The sequence below is a fragment of the Gracilinanus agilis genome, chromosome 6, assembly GCF_016433145.1.
Source record: "Gracilinanus agilis isolate LMUSP501 chromosome 6, AgileGrace, whole genome shotgun sequence".
Lineage (NCBI taxonomy): Eukaryota > Metazoa > Chordata > Mammalia > Didelphimorphia > Didelphidae > Gracilinanus > Gracilinanus agilis.
Window position 1 is genome coordinate 132,509,934 of NC_058135.1, and position 22,732 is coordinate 132,532,665.

The following is a 22,732-nucleotide window of genomic DNA, read 5'->3' on the forward strand; positions in this document are numbered from 1 at the left end:
CCTAGGACCTCCTGTCTCCAGGCCTGACTCTCAATCCACTGAGCTACCCAGCTGCCCCCTACGAATCGCATTTTGATATTTGAAAACTCCAGGAATTCTAATCGAGGCCATTGGAATCACTGGAAATAGACACTAGCTGCACCCACGTGGCTCTCTCCCAGAAAGCAGCCTCCCTTCGGAATGAGTCCCTGCTCCTGGAGGAGCTCTCATGCCAGAGAGTTCTTAGCTTCTGAGGACTCGCCCGCTCCCTGGAACACTGTAAAGGGATCAGGTTCCTGGCTCCTCCCTGGCTTCCACTGAAAAACAGTGAGTCCTCACGTCTGGGCTCTGCAAGCATAGCCTCCTTGGGTTTTAGTCTTTGGGCATACTGGGATTGGGATAAGAGCTAGACCTGTGATTTCCTTCCTATAGCCAGGGGAAGCCAGTTAGCTCAGGGGATAGAGAACCACACTTGGGAATGGGTAGTCCTAGATTCAAATTTGGTCTCAGATATTTCCTTGCCGTGTGACCCTAGCCAAGTCACTTGGCCCATTGCCTAGCCCTTACAGCTCTTCTGCCTTGGAAAATACAGTATTGATTCTAAGATGGAAGGTAAGGGTTTTGGTTTCTTTGTTTGTTTGTTTGTTTGTTTCTTTTAAGATATAGCCAGTGCAAGTCAGAACCAGCTCAGTAACTTGTAATCTTTCAAAGGGGAATTGACTTATCCAAAGTCACACAGTCAGCATGAGTCAGAGGCAAGACTTAAATTCACACCTTCCAGATTTTGAGACCAGCTCTCTACCCACTTGACCACACTGCCTCTTGAGGTTTATACACTCATTCAAATATGTGGTTCTGTGACTTTTTGATTAATTTATAAGATGTGAAGCAGCTGGAAGAAACCCTTGGCAATGGTTCTGAAGCAATTTAGATGAAACTTATGGACTCCTCAGAATAATATTTGTTGTCTCCATTTATAATTTTTTAGTGTTTTCATCTCTCGACAAGGTTCTCAATCCACTGAGCTACCTAGCCGCCTCCGTCACTTCATTCTTTATCATCTGCCTACCTTCTTTAGACTCGGGTAGAGGGAGATTGTGTCCTTCCAATCCAACACGGCTCTAATTATATCATTTGGCTACAGTGGTTGGCACTCAACTGATATGTCAAGATGATTAATGCAACTGAAGGATAGTGATCCTGGAGTGCTATCTTTAAAGAGGTTACTATAGCTCCAAGCCATAGCCCTCACTGCTCTTCTGCCTTGGAACCAACACACAATCTCAATTCAAAGGCAGAAGGTGAAGGTTTTAAAAAATTTCTAGTTCTCTTTCCTTAAAAAACGTGGGAAATAGGAGGCAGCTGGGTAGCTCAGTGGATTGAGAGCCAGGCCTAGAGACAGGAGGTCCTAGGTTCAAAGCCGGCCTCAGACACTTCCCAGCTGTGTGACCCTGGGCAAGTCACTTGACCCCCATTGCCCACCCTTACTGCTCCTCTGCCTTGGAGCCAATACACAGTATTGACTCCAAGATGGAAGGTAAGGGTTTAAAAAAAAAAAAAACATGGGAAACCCCATGCGTCCAGGGTGAGTCTGAAAGCAGATAAGGACCACTGAGGGTCCAGAGGGGAATAGGCATGCCCAGCACTGCGTCGTCTTAACGTCCTCTTATGATTTAGGCCAGTGTCTCAGAATCTGACTTACCTGAACAAATGACATATTTATGTGAAAATTATTCTCTAGTCTGCTCTTCCTGGGTCTGCAGTTTTTTTTTCTCCTGTTTACATAACTCCAAATAGATGGAATTAAACAAAATAAAGGCCAAACAAGTTCGCACAGATTTAATTAGCACAGAGGTCCCTATTATCAGTCAGTCAACAATCATTTAAGCGTGTTCTCTATTTCAGGCAGTGCATGAGGAGCTAGGAATGCAAAGGCAAAAATGCACAGTCCCTGTTTTCCAGAAGCTTTCTCTCTTATAAAATGTACACATATAAACAAGCAAGAGCAAAGGAAATACAAGGTTATTCTCTGTAGGGTAGATGAGAAGCACTGGCATTGGGAGTAAGGATTGGAAAAACTCTTATAATGCATAAAAGGTAGCCCTTGATTTGATCTTTGAAAGAGCCTCAGCTTCTAAGAGGCATGGATTCCAGGCATGGAAGTCACAGCCTGTGCAAACGCAGGGAGGCAGGAGATGGAAGGTCGCATGTGAGAAATAGCCCATTTGGCAAGACTAGAGAGATAGTGTGATTGAGCAGGGTTAGCAGTCTTCAAAAGGAATGAGACTGTACCTGTTTTCCTTCATTGGTACTAACAAAGAGATGTTTCATGAATGATGATTCTAAGAAGGACCTTGGACAAGTCACTTAATCTCACTGATTCTCTCTCTTTTTTTTTTTAAACCCTTACCTTCCGTCTTGGAATTAATACTGTGTATTGGTTCCAAGGCAGAAGAGTGGTAAGGGCTAGGCAATGGGGGTTAAGTGACTTGCCCAGGGTCACACAGCTAGGAAGTGTCTGAGGTCAGATTTGAACCCAGGACCTCCTGCTCTCAATCCACTGAGTTACCCAGCTGCCCCCACCGATTCTCATTTGTAAAATGAGGGCTAGCTAAAGGGATAGCCTTTTTTGAATCATAGACTGCCTTTGGCAGTTAAGACTGTAGACCCCTGCTCAGAGTAATGTTTCTCTTTTTTATTTCATGAATAATTGAAGGGAATGCTAAATTTTAGTTACAGGCTGGTGGAAATAAAAATGTCATTTTTCCCCATCCAAGTTCATAAACCCCCCCAAATTCTGTCCATGAACCTGTTTTAAGAATCCTCGGGCTAGATGGGCTCTGAGGTCCCTTCCAACTCTCATTTTATTCTCAATAACTTCAGTGGATCTGAAAGCTCCTAAATTTTGAAGTCAACAACCCATGTCTACCTGTTCCTCCTGTTCAGTGCCGATCTATCCCCTCCAGAACTATTCCCAATAGGCTGGCAGCCTTCCTCAGTCTCTTCTCCCACCCTGAAAATACTAGCAGAGTTGGGAGGTGGGAAATAGAATATTGCATGTGAGGAATGGCTCATTTGGCAAAACTAGAGAGAGAGCGTGATTGAGCAGGCTTCAAGAGGAATGAGACTGTGCCCGATTTCCTTCATTTGGTGCTTACAAAGAGAAGGTTCATAAATTGTGGTTCTCAGAAGGACCTTGGACAAGTCAGTTCATCTCACTGACTCTCAGCGATGAAGAATGTCCACTTCATTTCTCTTACCCTCACCATTTACTCAGCTCATCTTTTTCTCCCATCGGGCATTTTCTTAATGACCTCCTTTGCTAGCATTCCCCGTTGCCTACAGCCTGTTCACTTCGAAGCCTTTCATTGCCCTCTGGAAAATATTCTTCTGTAATTCCTGGACAATCATTGTGCTTCATGTCTCACTGACAAATGGCAGCTCTGATAGGATGATGGTATTGAGAGAGGGCCTTGGTAGCCATGGGAATTTGGGAGGAGGGTATTAAAAGAGTTTTTCAGGACAGTTCAGACTGCTTTCCTGTTATAGTTAGCCTAGCCTCCAAGGTCCCTTCTTGCTCTGGCAATGGCATTCAAGTCTGGACCCAATTTACCTCCTCTGTCCTGCCTGCTCCAGCTAAACATCCTCCTTTACCAGCTCTAGAGACCTTTTACCATTGACTCTAAATGAACCACCAACTCATCCTCTAACCCAGTGATTCCCAAAGTGGGCACCACTGCCCCCTGGTGGGTGCTGCAGCGATCCAGAGAGGCAGTGATGGCCACACTTTTTTTTGTATTACATTCTATTCTGAGTTCAATAAATAGTTTCATAATTTCCAGGGGCACTAAGTAATATTTTTTCTGGAAAGGGGGTGGTAGGCCAAAAAAGTTTGGGAACCACTGCTTTAACCTATTAAAGGAGCTTGCTCACTGAAGAATGTTAGGAAGGAAAGAGAGAACAGGAAGGAAGATGTTTGGGGATTAGAAGAGTGACATACTGTGGAGTTCTGCATCAGGAATGAGCTAAGGGATGCTTTGGGGCAACTAGGTGACACAGCAGATGGAGTGCCAGCCTTGGAGTCAGGAAGAACTGAATTTAAATCTGGCCTCATACATTAGTTGTGTGACCCTGGGCAAGTCACTTAACTGTTTGCCTCAGTATACCTCATTTGTCAAATGAGCAGAAGAAGGAAATGGCAAACTGCTCCAGTATCTTTGCCAAGAAAACCCCAAAAAGGGTCACAAAGAGTTAGATACAACTAATCAGCAAAACAACCACCACCACAAGGGGATGCTTTCCCTAACTCTCCTTTCCTTCTCAGGATATTTTTAGTTCAAACTCATGTTGAATTTATAATTCTCCCTTTCTGTCCCTTCTCAGTTCATTTCAGTAAACATTTTTTAAGCTCTATGTAGCATAATGCCCTGCGCCTTAAGCACTAGACTGTACAATGGTGGGAAAGGAGTTCTCACCCTCAAGGGCAGCCCCCTGTGGTGGCAGGGGAGTAGGAGGGATGGAGATACACATACTTATAGAACATAGCTTCAAGGGGTAAGAAGGAATACTCTCAGCTAAAAGGAGTAGCATACTGGGGCAGTCAGGTAGCCCAGTGGATAAATAAAGTGCTAAGCCTGGAGTTGGGAGGACCCAGCCTCAGACACTTTGTAGCTGTGTTACCTTGGCCAAGTCACTTAACCCCTTTTGCCTAGCCCTTGCCACTCTTTTGTCTTAGCATTAATACTGAAATGGAGGGGAAGAGTTTAAAAAGAAATCAAAAACTGCTTTCTCTGTGAAGTGGCCCCTAAGCCTTGACTCCATTCTCAGGACCAGGCATTTCTAAGAGCTAATCAGGAATTCCAGTAAGCATTGTAAAATATCCATCTCAATAGACTTCCAATGTCATCCGTCATAATAGCAGTTCATATTCTATAGTGCTTGAAGCTTTGCAAAGCTTATTACATATGTTATCTCATCTGGTCACAACAACTCTTAGGAGGTAGGTGCTGTTATTATCCCCATTCTACAGATGACAAAACTAAGGCTGAAAAAGTTAAGTGACTTATCCAGAGTCACCCAACTAATGAGTATCTGAAGCAGGATTCATATCTATCTGACTCTAATATCAATCCCTTCTTTCTTTCCACACCAGCACCTGGCTGTTAGACCTCTTTTAAAAAACAAAAACATAAAACAACAAAAAAAAAAACAACCTTTACCTTCTGCCTTAGAGCCAATACATAACATTGTATTGTATGTGTTTTGTATATATGCTATGTATTGGTTCTAAGGGAGAAAAATAGTAAGGGCTAAGCAGCAGGAGTTAAGTGACTTGCCCAGGGTCACAGAGCTTGTGTCCAATCCAGATTTGAACCCAGGACCTTCTGTCTATAAGCCTGGCTCTTAATCCACCGAGCCACTTAGTTGCCTGCTATTATAGCACTTACTAAATGGCTGAACATATATATCACTCTCCTATCTTCCACAGATCACTCACCTTAGGCTTCTCAGTATTATTTCAAGGATTAAATCAATTAATATTTGCAAAGCACTTTGCCAACCCTAAATCACTACATAAATACTGGCCGCTGTTGCTGTTACCCAGGCGGAACCCACACAGTTGGGTTTTGGGGTCCAACAGCATCTGGATCACTTCCCCCCCTACACCAAAGGGGGGGGGGGCTCACCAGAGCTCACCAAAGCGGATGAGAAGCTAGAGCTGACATGATCTGCATGCTTCACCAAACAAGATGGAAGATCCCATACTTTTCAGATTTGGATCATGGCGGCATTTTCTGTTCCTATTTTGGACGGCAACAACATGGGAAAGGCAAACAGCTTTGAATGAATTAGAGACTCTAATCGGTGTAATGACCAGTGATTAAGCCTGATAGAAGAGTGAAGGACTCAGAGGACAGGATAAACACACAACAACAGGGCCTTGTTTTAGGTGAGCCCAATGCATATGAATTCAGGTACACAACACGGGCAATCCAGAAAAGGCAGGGGGAAAACAAAGCTAAAATATAAGAAATGAGGTCTACTCTGTGTGTGTGTGTGTGTCCCCTTGTCCAGTCAAGCAAAACGTATTTTGCAAAACATACATATATATTGTTTTATATGTAATATATATTTATATAACAATTTATAATTTTATATATGTTGTTATATATAATATATACATAATTTATAATTTTACATATGTACACATTTTATAATTTTCATATACATATGTTATAAATGATTTGTAATTCTATATGATATATACATAATTTATCATTTTATATAATATGTGCATAATTTGTCATTTCACATACATATGTTATAAATGATTTATAATTTTATGTAATATATACATCATTTGTAATTTTACATACATATGTGTTGTGTTTTTTAACATGGCAAATTCAAATTCTTATTTTACTTGATAATACAAGTGAGCAACGAGGGCTTTGTTTTTCTTTCATTCTAAATTGAAGGATTGGAGTAGGAAGGTTGGAAAGGAGCATTTATTAAGTGCTACTGCATGCTGGCCCCGTGCGAGCACCTTACAACTATTTCATTTCATCCTCAGGTCAAAACTTGGAGGTGGGTGCTGCTTTTATCCCCATTTTACTCTTAAGAAAACGGAGGCCAATAAGGGTTAGATTGATTCAGTGTCCAAAACCAGATTTGAGCTCAGACCTTCCTGACTGCCAAGCCCAGCACTCTATCCACTGCGCCATCTTGCAGAGGGAGAGAAGAGAAGGCATGGTTTTTGATGACTGAAAAAAAAAATATATATATATGTATATATATTAAGTGTATATTTTAAGAGTATTTTATTAAGTATGTATTTTAAGAGTATTTCTTTTAATACACACACACACACACACACACACACACACACACACACACACGGTTAAAAGAAATACTCTCATGTTGGAAAGAGATACAAAATGGACACTGTATTCTAGGAGGTTACAGTTGGTGTTCTTGGGTGAAATCTTGCCATCAGGTTGGAATGGAGCAAGAGGAGTGACGGAAGGAAGAAAGGAGAAATAGAAATCAGAAAAAAAAAAAAGATTAGATCAATTTGGCTTGTGTGCTTTTTGGCTTAGCACCAAACAGCAGAGAATTTGCAGCCATCCCAAGGTGCCCTGAATTCATGGCTTTCCAATGCACTCTTCCATTGAAATGGCAAAGGGTGGTGGGGTGGGGAACAAAGTTAAAATATAGGAAATAAGGATAATTCACATCTGTTCTTCAAGAGCCAGGCCATTCAGATTCTGTTCCAGTCTTCACTGAATCCCCCTATCAAAGATAATCAGTAATGGCGATTTCTTGGGTTCATCTCCACTCTGGACAGTGCCTTTTACGCTACTGGGCATTAGTATTAGTGGCTAGTAACTGCCCTCTCCCCTTCTGCCACTCTAAGCAGAAGACGCCTGTCTTTGGAACCACAAGATTATTTTCTAAAACAGGAATGTTTATAGAAATAAAGATCAAGGTCCCACGAGTCATTTAATGTCTTGGTGGATTCATCTGTTTTCTACTGGACGAGCTCGTCCCAGAATGGTCATGCTTTTCCCCCATAGCAAATGAGTCCCAGAAAGAACATCTTTCAGGTTATACTACTTGTTGGTTGTATGACTTCATCTTATGAGGTCACAAATCCCTTCCCGGCAAAACGAGGGGGTTTTGTTTCACTAAGTGGCCTGAGGACTCTGTCAGCTCTACGTTCTGTGAACTCTAGGAAGTGCTTCACAGATTCTCAAAAAACAGGGGAAATGCTTGTCAAATCAGCCTTACTGTGATTAACACTTCCATATGCCAAGAAGTACATCAGCATAGTAGTGGGATGGCTTTGGAGATGCAGAATCCGATGAGTCCACCTACGAGTTCACTGTGTTCAGTGTTCAGTTGTGGTTCCATATTTCTGGTTGAGATTTCTGGTCCTTCTGTTAAGAAGGGGGTTGATGTGATGGATGGAGTGGGTGGAAGGCAGAGCTGGAAAGAGATTGCGGTGTAAATAAGATCTATTAAAATATTTAGGAGGAAGGGGAGAAGGGAGGATAAACAAATGACTTGGGGCATCTCACATCTCATACAGATGATGCAAGTCACATTAACTTGGAAATGTGGTTAAAAATAGGAATTAAGTATGAGGGAATTAGCAACCTGAGAGTGGCCGTGCACTATCTTTCAGACCCAGCCCTTGGCTGAAATTAGAATTTCTCTCCAAAAGAAGATTCTTTGCCTCACATCAAAAGATCCCCAAAATAGAGCCATCCCTAGCCACCCAGTTCCTTTAGAATTAAGTCTAATTTTTAAACCAGGTCCCTGGTCACTGAGGCTTATGTCTCTATCAAAGACTTTTTTGTCTTTCCTTGTCTTAATGCTAAAAGATCTATGTGACTTCCCAGTTAATTACTAGGAGCTAATTGCACAGGCATCATTATTGCAGAAAAGATAATTTCCTAACAGTGTTTTAAGAGGTCTTGGGTTCAAAGCCTCCCAGTTTCTCAATTCCAAAACTTTTAATTTCCTTTCAAAATGAATAGGAGCAGGGAAAGACCCTATAACAAAGTAAGGCCAAAGGAGGAAGGTCATTATCCGTTGCATAACTAGCTACATTGATGGCTTTTTACTGTATAGGTACCAGTAAAACCTCTTGATAGGGGCAGCTGGGTAGCTCAGTGGAGTGAGAGTCAGGCCTAGAGACAGGAGGTCCTAGGTTCAAACCCGGCCTCAGCCAGCTGTGTGACCCTGGGCAGGTCACTTGACCCCCATTGCCCACCCTTACCACTCTTCCACCTATGAGACAATACACCGAAAGTACAAGGGTTTAAAAAAAAAAACTCTTGATCATTTCTGATACCCTCAAAGAAGGAAGGAATAAGAAAAGAGGGAGAGAAAGGAAGGGGGAGGGAGAGAAAGGAAAAGGAAGGGAGGAAGGCAAAGTATTTAGTCCTGGGTTGAAATCCTTCTTCTAATGCCTACTACTTGTGTGATCTTGGCTTACTTAACTCACTTAGCCAACCTTAACCTCAGTTTCCTTAGCTATAAAATGGAACTAGAAGGCTTCTTTCTAGCTCTACATCTGCATTCTGATTATTTTTTTTCATTTAGGATACCGATGTAATGATATAATCAGATGTGCAGTCCTACTCATGGAGGGACTGCTGCCAGATTGGGTGGTGATGAAATTTTCTCAGAACCATGAGCATTTTTATCTGCCATCAATCAATCAATAAACATTTATTAAACATCTACTATTTGCCATCACTACTCTGCTTCCTAGGGTGGCAAAATAGATAGCTGTGTAGATACAGGTATTCTCTTCCCCTGACTTTGTTTCCATTTCAGAGATGAGGAAACTTAGCAGAGATCAAAAGTGACTTGCCCAGGATCATACAGTTTGGAAGTATGAGAAGCAAGGCTTGAAAGAACACCGCCCTTCACTTTTCTGCCATTTTCTATCACTTTTTTGCTGTGGTTCTGAAAACCACCTAGAAACATCATGCGTGATGTCAATGGGTATGCACCCAGTTCCAAGAGACAAACATTTCTAAACTTTGAGCACCAACATTATATAAAAAAGGAACAGTGAGGTTGCTCCTCTCTCTCTGTGCAGAATATATTCTCAAGAAAGAATAGATTCAGGGAGACTGGTCTGTAAGTATAGACCCAAATAATCCCACCTAGGATACCACCACCCATCGTCTTGCCATGTAGGTTAAGTAGAAATGGCCATCTGACCCAATGCCTGATTGGTTCCATTCCAGATGTTCTCCAGGGTCTCTGACTGATTTTCAGGATTACCCCTAGAGAACAAAGGCACTTCACCAGCAACCTCAATCATTGTCCCTTCTGGTTCAATGGTCCTTCCACAGTGACTGACTTAGGTAATAAGAAAAAAGCAAATGATTTTAAGGTCCTCCATGATCTAAATCCTACCAACCTTTATGGATTTATTTCATACTAAGAAGTAACGGAAGGGGCAGCTAGATGGCTCAGTGGATAGAGGGAAGCCTAGAGATGAGAGGTTCTGGATCCATCTTCCTATATATGTCTTTTATTTGAATGTGAGTGGAAAGGAAGAGATAAAGTGGCCTAATGGGCCACCCTTAAGATCCAGGAAAACTAGGATTCACATATTGCCCATAATTCATAATTATCATGTGTAGTCATGGGTGGCAAATCACTTAAACTCTAATTGCTCCAGGCAACTTCTCCAAACCTATAAATTAGATAAAATGGTCCATCTGAATTCACAGAGGTTATTTCTTGCTTTGTGACCCTGGGCAAGTCACTTAACACCCAATGCTTAGCCCTTACTACTCTTCTGCCTGGAACCAATATCAATTGGAGATGGGAGGGAGATATCTGGGAATTTTAATGTAATAAATAAATTTTAAAAAGAAAAAAGAAAGTGATGGAGAAAATATTAATAATGTAGATTAAACTAAAAAAAATGAGTAGTGCATATTCTCTCCTCCCTCTTCTCCCAACTTTGCTCCATCCATTGTTCAACATTTGCCATTACATCCATGCTTTAAATTCCCAGGTATCTCCCTCCCATCTCCAGATTAGACAATAAGATATCCATATTTATAAAACTATGCAGTAAAATTACCATTCCTTTTGTAAGTGTAGACAAGTTGTAGCATTTGTTGATTTCCAGGGTGTAAATGGCATTTCCTTGAGGGCAGGAACCATTTCTTCCTTCTTTCTTTCTTTTTTTTTTTTAATCTTTTTTTAATCCTGTAGTATTGGGGTATAGAAGGATGTTATTAAGGAAGATACTGTGGTATATACTTTGCTGGATGATCACAATGCATTTTTCAGCTCTCCTCCTTGAAGGAAAGCCAGGAGTAACTTCCCTTCACTGGCCAGTACACAAGCTACTGGGAGATATATCTATAGTCTATTTATTTATATTATATAATGAGGATTAGTAATCACAGGAGGCCTTCAATCTAAGGGAAACTAATTTCTCCACCCAACCTCTTTCACCTGAAGGTGAATTATTTCTTTGTCTTGAGAATTCAATCAAGCTACTCTCCCATTCCTTATCACTGATTAAAAAACCCATAAAAATGCTATCTGACTAAAGCTATAATCTTTAATTAAAAGTAACTTATTTGTATTAAGAGTGCCTCCAAGTACACAAATCAGTAAGCCACAATGTCTCAAGTCTAACTGACCAGAGTGTGGCTCTGAGATGGCACTCAGAGCCCGGGCAAGCTCCTTTCACAACAGTTCTCAAATCAGCAGATCTGACAATTTCTTCTTCACGATGAATTTCCACAGTGAGGAAAGAGGAAAACCCTCGAGACAGTTTCTGAGTTCTCTTTCTTTCCTATCACAGCAGAGCTATATTCAGAGAGCAAAAGCTGAGTTGCCCAGGCTCCTCATAAGTTAGAGACCAACTTCTCTCAGAACTCTGGCTGCTCTCCTCCTACAAAGTTCAAATGCACAGGCTTCCTTCTTGCCTCATCTACTCTTAAGTCTCTGGGACAACCCTCCAAAATTCCTTATTTTATCAAACCTTATCAATATAGTACTAATTTCCTAATTTCCTTACTCTAAGCCCCCCTTTCGATCACTGTCAGGAATGCTTTTAGCAATCCCCAATTCCTAACAATGCCTGGCACACAGTTGGTGCTTAATAAATGTTATCTGAATTGGATGGAAGGGAATGTCAAAAACCAGACATCATCCACCGCCCAAAAATACTGCCCCTCTTCCTGACTTTACTAATTCTGTTAATGATCCCTTATTCTCCCAGTCACTCGGAGCCTCCTTTGAGCTCTCCTGGCCCTAACTTTTAACCTCCAAATGGTTCCAAGTCTACTGACTACTTCTGTAGTAACTCTTTTTATCTGTCCCCTCCATTCCTATAGTCGTTACCCTAGTTCAAGCCATTGTTAAATCTTATCATGGCTATCAAATTAGTCATCTAGACAGTCAACCTGCCACCAGCCCCAACACATCTCTGCTTCGTTCTACATTCTGTAGCCAGACTACAGAGTAGAGACCATTTGCCTTAGTTTAGCATTCAAGGCCTTCTACAACTTAGCTCCAACATACCATATCTCATCATACTTTCCCTAACATAATCTCAGCTCCCACTAGATTATATCCTGGAGGCTCTGCGGATATATTCTCTGCACCTTCGTTACTGACATGGTTCTTCTCATCTGGAAAATACTTCTGTAATTTAGCCTGTTGATGTTCTACCCATCTTCTTTGGACCACCTTGGATGCATCCTCTTTCATCAAGTCTTCTCTAATATCCCAGCCAAAAGCAGTCTCCTCCCTTCAATCCCTCATTGTATCTTGGTAGCACCAACCAAAAGAATTGACCGATTTTTCGGTATTAGAATTTGAGGGGATGGCAGAGGCAGCTGTCTTATTTGACAGTGAGAATAATAATAATAAGTGGCACTTTGCAATTTACAGAGCACTTCATGCAAATTATTTCAATTGATCTTCAGAACAGCCTAAGGAGATGGGCAGTCCAATGTAAATCCATTTTAAAGATTAGGAAACAAGTTAAGGCTGGGAGAAGTTCCGATGACTTGCCCAAAATCATAGACCTAGTAAATGACAGTCTTCCAACTCCAAGTACAGGTCTCTCTCTATTACATTCAGAAGAAGGACTAGAAAGTTATTCTGTATTCTTGGCTTTGTATGATTTGTCCCTTAGCATTCTTCCTGTGAATGCTAGGAAGCTGTCATGTTCCTCTTGCGTTGGAGCAGCGGGGAAGCCTCCCTGTTTCTTCATGCCCTACATTTTCTGAATTTGGTTGGCAAACTGAGAATAGTTTAAAATACACACACTCTTGCACCCTCTTGAACTGGGATAAGTAAGTCTCTAAACATATTCCTGGTATCATGGAGAGAACACTGTTGTTCTCTCTCACATGGAGAGAAACACCATTTCAAACATCCCCAACTCTTTATGACCCCTTTTGATGTTTTCTTGGCAAAGATCCTGGAGCGCTTTGCCATTTTCTTCTCCAGCTTATTTTACAAATGAGGAAACTGAGACAAATAGTTAAATAATTTGCCCAGGGTCACACAGCTAATGTCTGAGGCCAGATTTGGACTCGGGATGATGAATCTTCTTGACTCCAGGCAAGGCTCTCTACCCACTGTACCACCTAGCTGCCTGAAAAGAACAATTGATTAGGATGAAGGAGATGGGGGCTTCAGATGCGGGTGTGACTCTTCCATTAGGATTTCCAACAATGCACTTCACCTTGATGGACCTCAGGGTCCTCATCTAAAGTAGGGGAAGTAAGAAGGGCTGAATGATCTCCATTGCTAAAATTCTATGACTCTCCTTGCAGGCATCTTTTCCACAAATCCTGCGTGGACCCATGGCTGCTAGACCATCGAACCTGTCCCATGTGCAAGATGAACATCCTTAAGGCCCTAGGCATCCCGGTAAGCACCGTACCCCCACACCAATCTCCACCGCTTCTTTCCTACCTGCTCACAGACACAAAGGGGAAATAAATCATAGGCTGTTGCCTGGGAGTTTTCCTCTCTTTTAGAGCTCTCCATTGTAGCCATCCCCAGGTCAGGGATGCCTCAGGAGTTGACACCATTTGAGGGAAGCCTGTGTGAGCTCCTGCATCCAGGGTATCTTTCCTCTCATTTTTCCCCCATTAGGAGCCCTTTCATCATTGTGGGGTTTCCTACCCCCTGTCTCATTTTGGATCATCATAACTCAGTATCAAGATGCTCTTTACACAGTTAGCATTCTCTTTTTTCTGTTAACAGTGAGACAAACAGACAGGTATACAAGGAAGAGTATTGAACTCAAAGTCAAGAACACGTGGGTTCAAATCCTACCTCTGACACTTACTTTCTGTGTGAGTAAGAAGTCATTTAACCTCCAGATGTGCCCGGCAACATCTCCCCTCAGTCCTGCTCTGGTTGTGATTTGCATGAGTGGTGAGCGCCCCCAAAACTGAGGGAGGCATTGATCCACGTTCACTTACATAATTTGTCTGTGTATAATGTACCTGCTCAACACCAAGGGGAAATCACATCAACAGCTTTTTAATATTACTTCAGATTCTGAGTCCATCTAACACAGAGGCAGCTAAGTAGTACGATGGATAGAGTGCCAGGTCTGGAGTCAGGAAGTCCTGGGTTCAAATCTGGCCTCAGATGTTCCCTAACTGTGTGACCCTGGGCAAGGCACTTAATACCAATTTCCTAGCCCTTGCCACTCCTCTGTCTTAGAATTGACACTAATATAGAAGATAAAGGTTTAAAAAAAAAAAGGTAGGTACACACCTTTCATAACATGAGGAAGTGCAGCAATGATGGCAGAGAATGGCTCTTAGACTGGCTGTTAAATAAAGATCTGGGGGGAGATTCCTCAGTGTCCAGGACACTGGAGGCAGGGCATGCTCAGTTTCCATTCTGCCATCAGACTAAGCCCCGCTCCATTCCAAATATCCATAAAAAGTTCAGCAACTCCCCCTCTGAGGAGACTCCAGCCAGCTGGCTTCTAGCGGAGGGAAAAGGCTTTCCAGGACTGTGTCAAGTTTAGCCCCCAAACAATGGCAGCCAGTGAGCCACCAGCTGTTATATGTATGTTCTTCCTGAACAGATGAGGGCAGGCAAAGGGCCAAACTCCCAGATCCCTGGGCCGTGCAAGAAAGAGGAGAGTTAAACAAAAGACAGTTTTTGAAAGAAGCCAGACAGGACGATGAGGAGGGGAGCCCCAGATACCGCCAGCCTTTCCCTCTCTGCCTCTGCCCCTCCTCCCTTATCACTCCCAATGGTGGCAAAGAAATAAAAGGAGGATAAAGCAGCCCAGGACCTTAATGGAGTAGGAATGCTGATGAGGACCATCATTGAAAGGGAGAAATCCCTCTAACTCTGATTCACTGAGAACCTTCGCCTATGTGGAAAGGAGAGGGTGCACCTTGAAGGGCCACTGCCCAGAGCTGGCGATGGCGCACACTTGGCCTGGCTTCCCTTCCCGTGGCCCAGCTGCCCGTGCTGATCTCGATACTTTATGCACAAAACACAAATCAAGTTGTGTGAATACAGGGCAGGACAGGCATGGTCCGTCTGGAATTGTAAATACAGAGTCTGCATGCAGGAAAACAATTACAAGTAGAACACACAGCTCAAAGCCCACCACGGCTTAGAAAAACACTCTTAGAACTCAGTATATTAACAATTTCCTCTGCGTACACTTGGACTCTGTCTAGGAAAAATATGTATGTTTACACAAGATATAGAGGCAGCTAGGTGGTTCAGTGGCTACCGTGCTGAGCCTGGAATCAGAAAGACCTGAAATCAAATCCACACTCAGACAATCACTAGCTGTGTGACCCTGGGCAGGTCACATAACTTCTATTTGCCTTGATCCATTGGAGAAAGAAATGGCAAAACACTCCAGTGTCTTTGCCAAGAAAACCTCAAACCTTTATGGTGGCAAAAAATTGGAAAATGGGAAGGTGTCTCTCAGTTGGGTAATGACTGAACAAATGGTGGTATCTGATGGTGATGGAATACTATTGTGCTAAAAGGATTGATGATGTGGAGGATTTTTATATGAACTGGAAGAACCTCCATGAACTGATGCAGAGTGAAATGAGCAGAAACAGGAGAACATTGTACACAGAAAGTAAAACATTGTGGAACAATTCAATACAATCAACTTTACTACTAGTAGAAATGCAACAAGCCAGGACACTCCTGAAGGACTTAGAGGAAAGAATGCTAACCACATTGAGAGAAAGAATATGGGAGCAGAAATGCAAAAGCAAAACATATGACATCGCTTATCACATGAATATATGGGGATGTGATTTGGGGTTTGGGCTTTTTAATTTTTTTTATTTTTTAATTGCTCTATAACAAAAATGAATAATATGGAAATAGGTATCAAGTGACAACATTTGTACAACCCAGTAGAATTGCTTGTTGGCTCTGGGAGGGGAGGAGGGAAAGAAAATGAATCATGGAAACATGGAAAAAATATCTTTTAAAATTAATTAATTTTTATAAAAGGAAAAGAAAACCCCATACATGGTCACAGTGAATAAAGCATGATTGAATGACTGAACCTGAGTATGAAATATAGAAGAGGTAGTGCATCATGGACAGAGGACTGGTCTTTCTGTCAGTAAGGCCTGGGTTCAATTCCTGACTCTGATATATACTGTTTTCATGACCCTGTATAAATCATCTTTCTTCTCAGTGCCCCCAGGCAGCTCCCTAAGATCAAGTATGGATGAGTTACTGACCTGCATCTGAGGATGAAGTTTCCATACTAGCAGTTCCCTACTGCCATGAAATTATAAATCCAAAAGGCTCTTTTATAAATACGTGTGTGTTTATGTAGATAGAGAAATAGAGAAGATTGAAGGCAGCTGGGATACGGAGAGAGGGAATAAGCATTTATATAGCACCTACTGTGTGCCAGGCATTGTACTAAGCACCTTTTACAAGTAATCCTAGATTTATAAACCGATAAGCCTTTTAGTCCAACTCTCCCATTTTAACATGAGGGAACTGAGACCCAGGGTGGTTAAGTGATTTGCCCAGGGTTATACTGCTAGAAAATGTCTGAGGTTAGATGGGAACCCAGATCTTCCCATCTCCAAATTGATCACTCCGTCCATCATGCCAAACTGCCTCTTGGTAGAGACTGAGAGAATGCAAGATGAGGGTTGGGACATCGGTGGGTGGAGGAGGGAGAGAGAGGAAGGAATGAAGGAACAAAGGAACGAAGGAAGGAGGGAGGGAGGGGAAGGAGGGAGGGGAAGGAGGTAGGGAGAGAGGGAAGAAAGGAAGGAACAAAGGAATGAAGGAACAAAGGAAGGAACAAAGGAAGAAGGGAGGGAGGGAGGGAGGGAGGGAAGAAAGGAAGGAACAAAGGAACAAAGGAAGAAGGAAGGAAAGTTCCCTTTACCATAAAAATAAAACATAAGAAGAAAATAAGAATCAAATATGCATCTTGAAGGAAGTGGAAAAAACACTTCCTTTAGTCCCTCATTTTATAAATCAGATAAATCTAGAGCTGGAAGAGTCCTCAAAAGTCGGCTAGGCCCATCCCCTCATTTTACAGATGAGGTCACTGAGGCCCAGGGGAAAAAGGAGACTTGTTCAGGATCACTTAATGTAATAAACACAGTTCCAATCCAAATCCTTGGACTGTAAGGCTAATTCTCTTTCTACCTATCCTAACACACTGCTTCTCACTAATGCATTTTGAGAAAGCATATTGAGGTTCATTATAAGTATTTTTTTATTACATTGAAACAGTCACACCTGAGGGGACAAATGCAGACACATTTCTCTAGAAAAGCAAAGTATCTGCTTTACATGAATTTTGTTTTCCTAATTTGTTTCTGCCTATAAATGTAGCGTACATTGAACGCTTGCTAGAACATTGCCATGTATCCCATCTGTGCACAACAACAACAGACTTCCACTTAAAAATTAAACTTAACCTTCATCAATAAGGGAAAAAACACCAAATAGACATAAAAAAGGAGAAAAGATGGTGTGGTCCCCACAAGGCCTCCAGCCTTTTACAAGGCAGAACCAAAATAATAAAGAAAAACAAACAAGCAATTTTATTTTTTGTTCTGTTTCTCCTTCCAGCCCTTCTAAAGACTCTTGAGGTCTTGTGTTTCTCCCTACCTTTAAAAAAAAAAAAGGTCTTTGTTTTTCATTTGTCTCTGTAATCAATGTATAATACCATTCTAGTGTTGCTGCTTTCACTCTGAACCAGCCCTGATTGGTCTTTCCACACTTCCTTGAATGTGTCAGATTTCCTGATTTTTATTCACTTAATCTGCCATTACATTTACTATAATACAATTTATTCAGCTATTCGCCAGCTTTTCAACATAGAGATTGTTTCCAATTTTTTTACTATTATAAATAATGAAACTATGAATATTTTGGTGCAAATAGGCCCTGTTTTGCCTTTTTATTGTGTGGCTATAGAATCTTAGCAAAAAAACTCTGGGTCCAGTGATAGGATCAGTTTTTCAACTCTTTTCATATTGCAGATTGCTTTTCAGATCTTTTGTACTAATCTGCAGCATTTCCAATAATACATTAAAGTGGCTCTCCTCCAAAGCTATGCCTCGATTAAACTATATCATTTTTTTGATACTTCATTAGATTTGCATTTTACTGAGGCTTAAATAAAAAGTCATCTTTGCCTTTAGCTCTGGTTTCTCTTCCTAACCACTGCCCACTACAGACAATTGCCCACCTCCTTCCTCCCTCAAGACTCAGAGATCAACCTGGAAAATGACCATTTATCTATCAATAGCAGCAAAATCTCCTTGAACCTCTATTCCTCCTTCATTATTTTTCTCATTCCTCTTACTACATATAGAGCGTACAAGCTGCCCAAAAGAAAAGCCTTAGAATTTAAGGGAAGTGATGGCCTTGAAAGCTGATTATGATGGAAAACTCCTTCCTTTCTTTTTTTAAACCCTCCCACTTTGTCTTAGAATCAGTACCAAGTATTAGTTCCAAAGCAGAAGAACAATAAGGGCTAGGCAGTTAGGGTTAAGAGACTTGCCAGGATTTTGAACCTCGGATCTCCCGCCTCTATCTACTGAGCCATCTAGCTTCCCCAGAAGACACCTTCCTTGTACAACAACACCAAACCTAAACCTTATCAGCAGAATGCCTAGGTTTTCCAATCTGGATATGAGAACACAAAAGACATCTTTTCCAAAGGGCAAAATGAAGAAGTATATCAGAGCAATCTGCTTCCCCACTGCAAGTAAGAACACAGAAAAAAATAATCAGTAAATCTCCATTCTTTTTGCTTGAGATGAGATTTGGAGAAGGGGAAGGAAAGAACTGACTCCTTTACTCTAGTACTTCATTGTGTTATCACATGGAGAGGGAATGATATTTTTGTCTTAACTCAATGTGAAAGAAGTAAGACAGAAGTACTGAACTAGAAGAGTTTGCTTATTTTATGGAAAAATTTTAGAAAAATTAGGGTTGTCCATCAATTAAATGAGTTGTCATAAGAAATAGTGAGCTCCCCATTAGAAGTATTCAAGCAGAGGCTAGAAAGCCTTCTGCCTGGGTTGCTATAGAAATTCTTACACTGAGTGAAAGGTTGGATTTGATGATCTCCAAGACAAGAGTCTTTCCAATGTCTTCACAGAAAGATTCTGTGAATTCGAATTTGGGTTATTTCCTTGATGAATCATTGCATATGCAACAAGGAGAGGTTTTGGTTCTCATTTCTTTTGGAATGTGAGTTTTTCATTCAAACACCAAAAACCTCAGTTTATTTCTTTTTTAAAGCAGCAGTTCACAGGTAGAAATCAAGCATTTCTGTTTCCTCTTCCTCTCCCCCTCCACACTTCTTTAAGATACTCAAAAACAATTCACAAGTCTTTGGTGATAAAGACCATACTGTCAAGTTACCTCATCTGGGATCAAACATTTTCAAGAAAATGACATTTCTGTAAATGAGCCATGTGTTACTTTCTATAGGAGTTTTCATCTGTGGTCATTATCAGACGTGCCACAACCACCACATGACCCTCCATCCACCCATTGATCATCTAGATGGAGAATTTTGAAAGAAGAGCTTTAAAGAAACTTTTTGTGTTTATTTTATTAAAAATCATATGGATATTATTTAATAAGCTTATAGTGCTAAAGGAGAACCTTGAAGAAGTTGGTTTTGTATTTTTTGAAAAGAACAAATCATATTAATGAATGCTTATGTTGAGCATCTTTGTAACCTTGGAATTCAGTCTCGGAGTTGTCGTATAATTAGAGCTTTAGATGCTGAATTCAGTAGATTGTGTCACCTTCTTGTGTTATATTGGTTTTGTAGCAAATAAACTTCAAAGTGTTCTTTGTTTTTTACCAGCCCAATGCAGACTGCATAGACGACATCCCACCAGACTTTGAAGGTTCCATAGGAGGGCCACCGACCAATCAGATCACAGGTGCCAGCGACACAACGGTCAATGAGAGTTCTGTCACTTTGGATCCAGCCGTCAGGACTGTGGGAGAATTACAAGTAGTCCAAGACGCAGATGCCACTCCCCAGGAGGGGGAGGTTCACTTTACAACCAACAGTAAGTTTCTTCTCTGGCTACAAGCTCACACACAACCTCATTTCCCACTATGCAGGTAGGTGTCACCTTTTGTGGGGGGACTGTTAAAAAAAATAGACATGAATTGGGAAGATGATCATCAAAATGTAAAAGCAAAAGAAAATGCAGAATGGGACCCAGATAAGCAAAAGCATGGAACTGCCATGTTCACTTCAAAATATATATGTTTTAAAAGCTATATGCAATGGAGATTCACAATTCCATATGTTGTCCTCTTTTTTCTATTCTCTGGATGTGGAAATATTATAAATAAAAATTAATCTTGGAGATTTTATACTACATTTATAAGTATTTATTAGTAAAAAGAAAGAAAGAGAGAAATAAGGTTTCCAGTTTTTCTAATTTAAAAAGTAAAACTGGGTCCTGGATTTCCAGCGTGACACGGTCCCCTCCTTGCTGCCTCCTGCTAGAGATGGCAGGCAAGATAAAGCTTAGAGAAAGAGTCAAACCAAGGGCAATGATGGGAGCAAAGAGAACAACTGAGTTTCCTGCACTGGCTTTTCCAATCTAACCCCTCCCCCAGATCATTTGATAGGCTAGTGGCTTTCATCCATCATGCCAGGTCAGCCATCAGACACATGACTGACTGCCAGAGTGAGTTCTTCCAGGATTGGACTGGATAGGAGGCACCCTAGATATTTAATTCACACAATCATGTCCATGTTTATTAATGCATATCAAATGTATAGTAATAAAAGAAAAAAATTAAATAAAAATATTATTTTTAGTGTAATAATTAAATTAAATTTTAATTAAATTTAAATTGAATTGAATTTAAAATCAATTCATAAAATAATAAAATAAAAAACCATACTACCATCTTGAAGACAAAACCTGAAATTCAAAGGACCTGAAGTTCTGCTTCCTATAAAGGTCTTTAGTCACCAAGAAAACTCAAGCATTTGAGAAAGCATTTCATAGAGCTAGAAAGGACCCTGAGGCCATCAATTCCAGCTACTCATTTTCCTGAGAGTCAGAGAAGTTAAGAGACTCACCCAAGAGCACAGAAGTACTAGGTGCTGTTTATAAGTAGTGTCCAAGCCCAGGTCCTTTCCCAAATCCACCATACTTTCCCTTGTACCACAATGTCTCCCTTAGCCTATGTGCCTCATCACATCTTAGATAAGTTAACTAGAACCTGTAAACTAGCTTTATACCTAAGCATAAACTAAAAGAATTCAAATAGAAGTAAGAATTTTAAAGATCCAAAGGTCTTTAATTAGTTTTATGTATTTTTTATTTTTATTTTATTTATTTTTATTATACAGTTATCATTTATTAATATTTATTTACTCTTCAACTTGCATTTCAAATTCATAACTACCCACTACAACACCACATAGCAGATAAAATATATATGTACACAAAACATATTGGTTACTTGTATTATATGTATGTAGTAAATACTTCAGAATATGTTTGTGTGTATATTTTATTCATGTGTATATACACACTTATATAGTGTCTAGATCATATATGTGTGCTCAATACTTCATAACAAGTTAATATGTACGTATATGTCTGTCTGTGTGTATTTGTACATGTATACATGTATGTGGGTTTCGATTCCAGCTCCATGAAAGAAAGAGTTTCAATTTGAGCAAATAATCAGTCCCAGGAAGCAGCCGCATGTATTTGTCTTCATACTGTTCAAAATTATAATTATTTAAAATATAGTCATTAGTTTCAGCCCAATGGAGCGATGCAGTGAAAATTCAGATAATGCATTGGAATTCATTGGAATGAAGACTAAGTTCTGTGTATGTGTGCATGTGTGCATTCAAACTGTACAAGGGCAGTTTTATTTTTTGTGTCACTGAGCCATTAATGGGAAAAGAAAAGACTAGATGGCATTGAGGAATAATGGGAATAAAGGCAAACAGCCAAGACCATATATATCTATTGACAGCACTCGTTTGGGGATTGCATTCTGTCACTAGGGATCTGCCTGTTGGCTTCTTAATGCAGGTGTCTCTTTCCTACAGTCTCTCTCCTTTGACCATTTGTGTCTGTCCGGTCTGTTGTGGTTTATTGAAGGACCAAAGGGACTTCTCAAGAGAATTATTCCCAATTGATTGAATGTATTGTATTGTAAGCTCTTCAAGGACAGAAATAAGACTTCGGACATTTCTTCTTTGTCTAAAGTATCAAGGAGAGTCCCTTGTACACGAGAGCCATTTAATATATGCTTGCTCGTGAATGAACATTTGAACCATGTCAGAATTATCAACCTTGCCCCTATGATCATTCTTCTGCCCTGTTTAAAAAACAATAATATTTTAAGATCAGTGAAATGGCTTGGCCAAACAAACAGCTGTCACAAAACATGTGGCTGTTGATTGCAATTCCTAGTGTAGATCAAAACTCATTCTTCCCTGATGTGGTTGCTCAGTTCACTTCTCTAGAGAAGTGGGAAGATAGCAAAGGAAATTATGTGGGGTGGATGGGTGTAGAAAGAAAGAAAGAAAGAAAGAAAGGGGTAGAGGAAGAGAGAAAAGGAAGGGATGGAGAGAAAGAGGAAAAGAGGAGAGAGAGAGAAAAAAAGAGAAGAGAAGAGGAGAGGAGAGAGGGGGAGAGAGAGAGAGAGAGAGAAAGAGAGAGAGAGGGAGAGA

General features: G+C 40.8%; 1 protein-coding gene across 1 annotated transcript in view; it reads left to right on the forward strand.

The window, feature by feature from the left end:
* The window catches only part of RNF150 (ring finger protein 150), a 370,527-nt gene that overhangs the window by 291,725 nt on the left and 56,070 nt on the right, over positions 1-22,732 (forward strand). The window contains exons 5-6 of the mRNA XM_044680530.1: positions 13,320-13,416; positions 19,871-20,081. Of these exons, the coding sequence (XP_044536465.1) occupies positions 13,320-13,416; positions 19,871-20,081 (308 nt within the window). The remainder of the gene's footprint in view (positions 1-13,319; positions 13,417-19,870; positions 20,082-22,732) is intronic.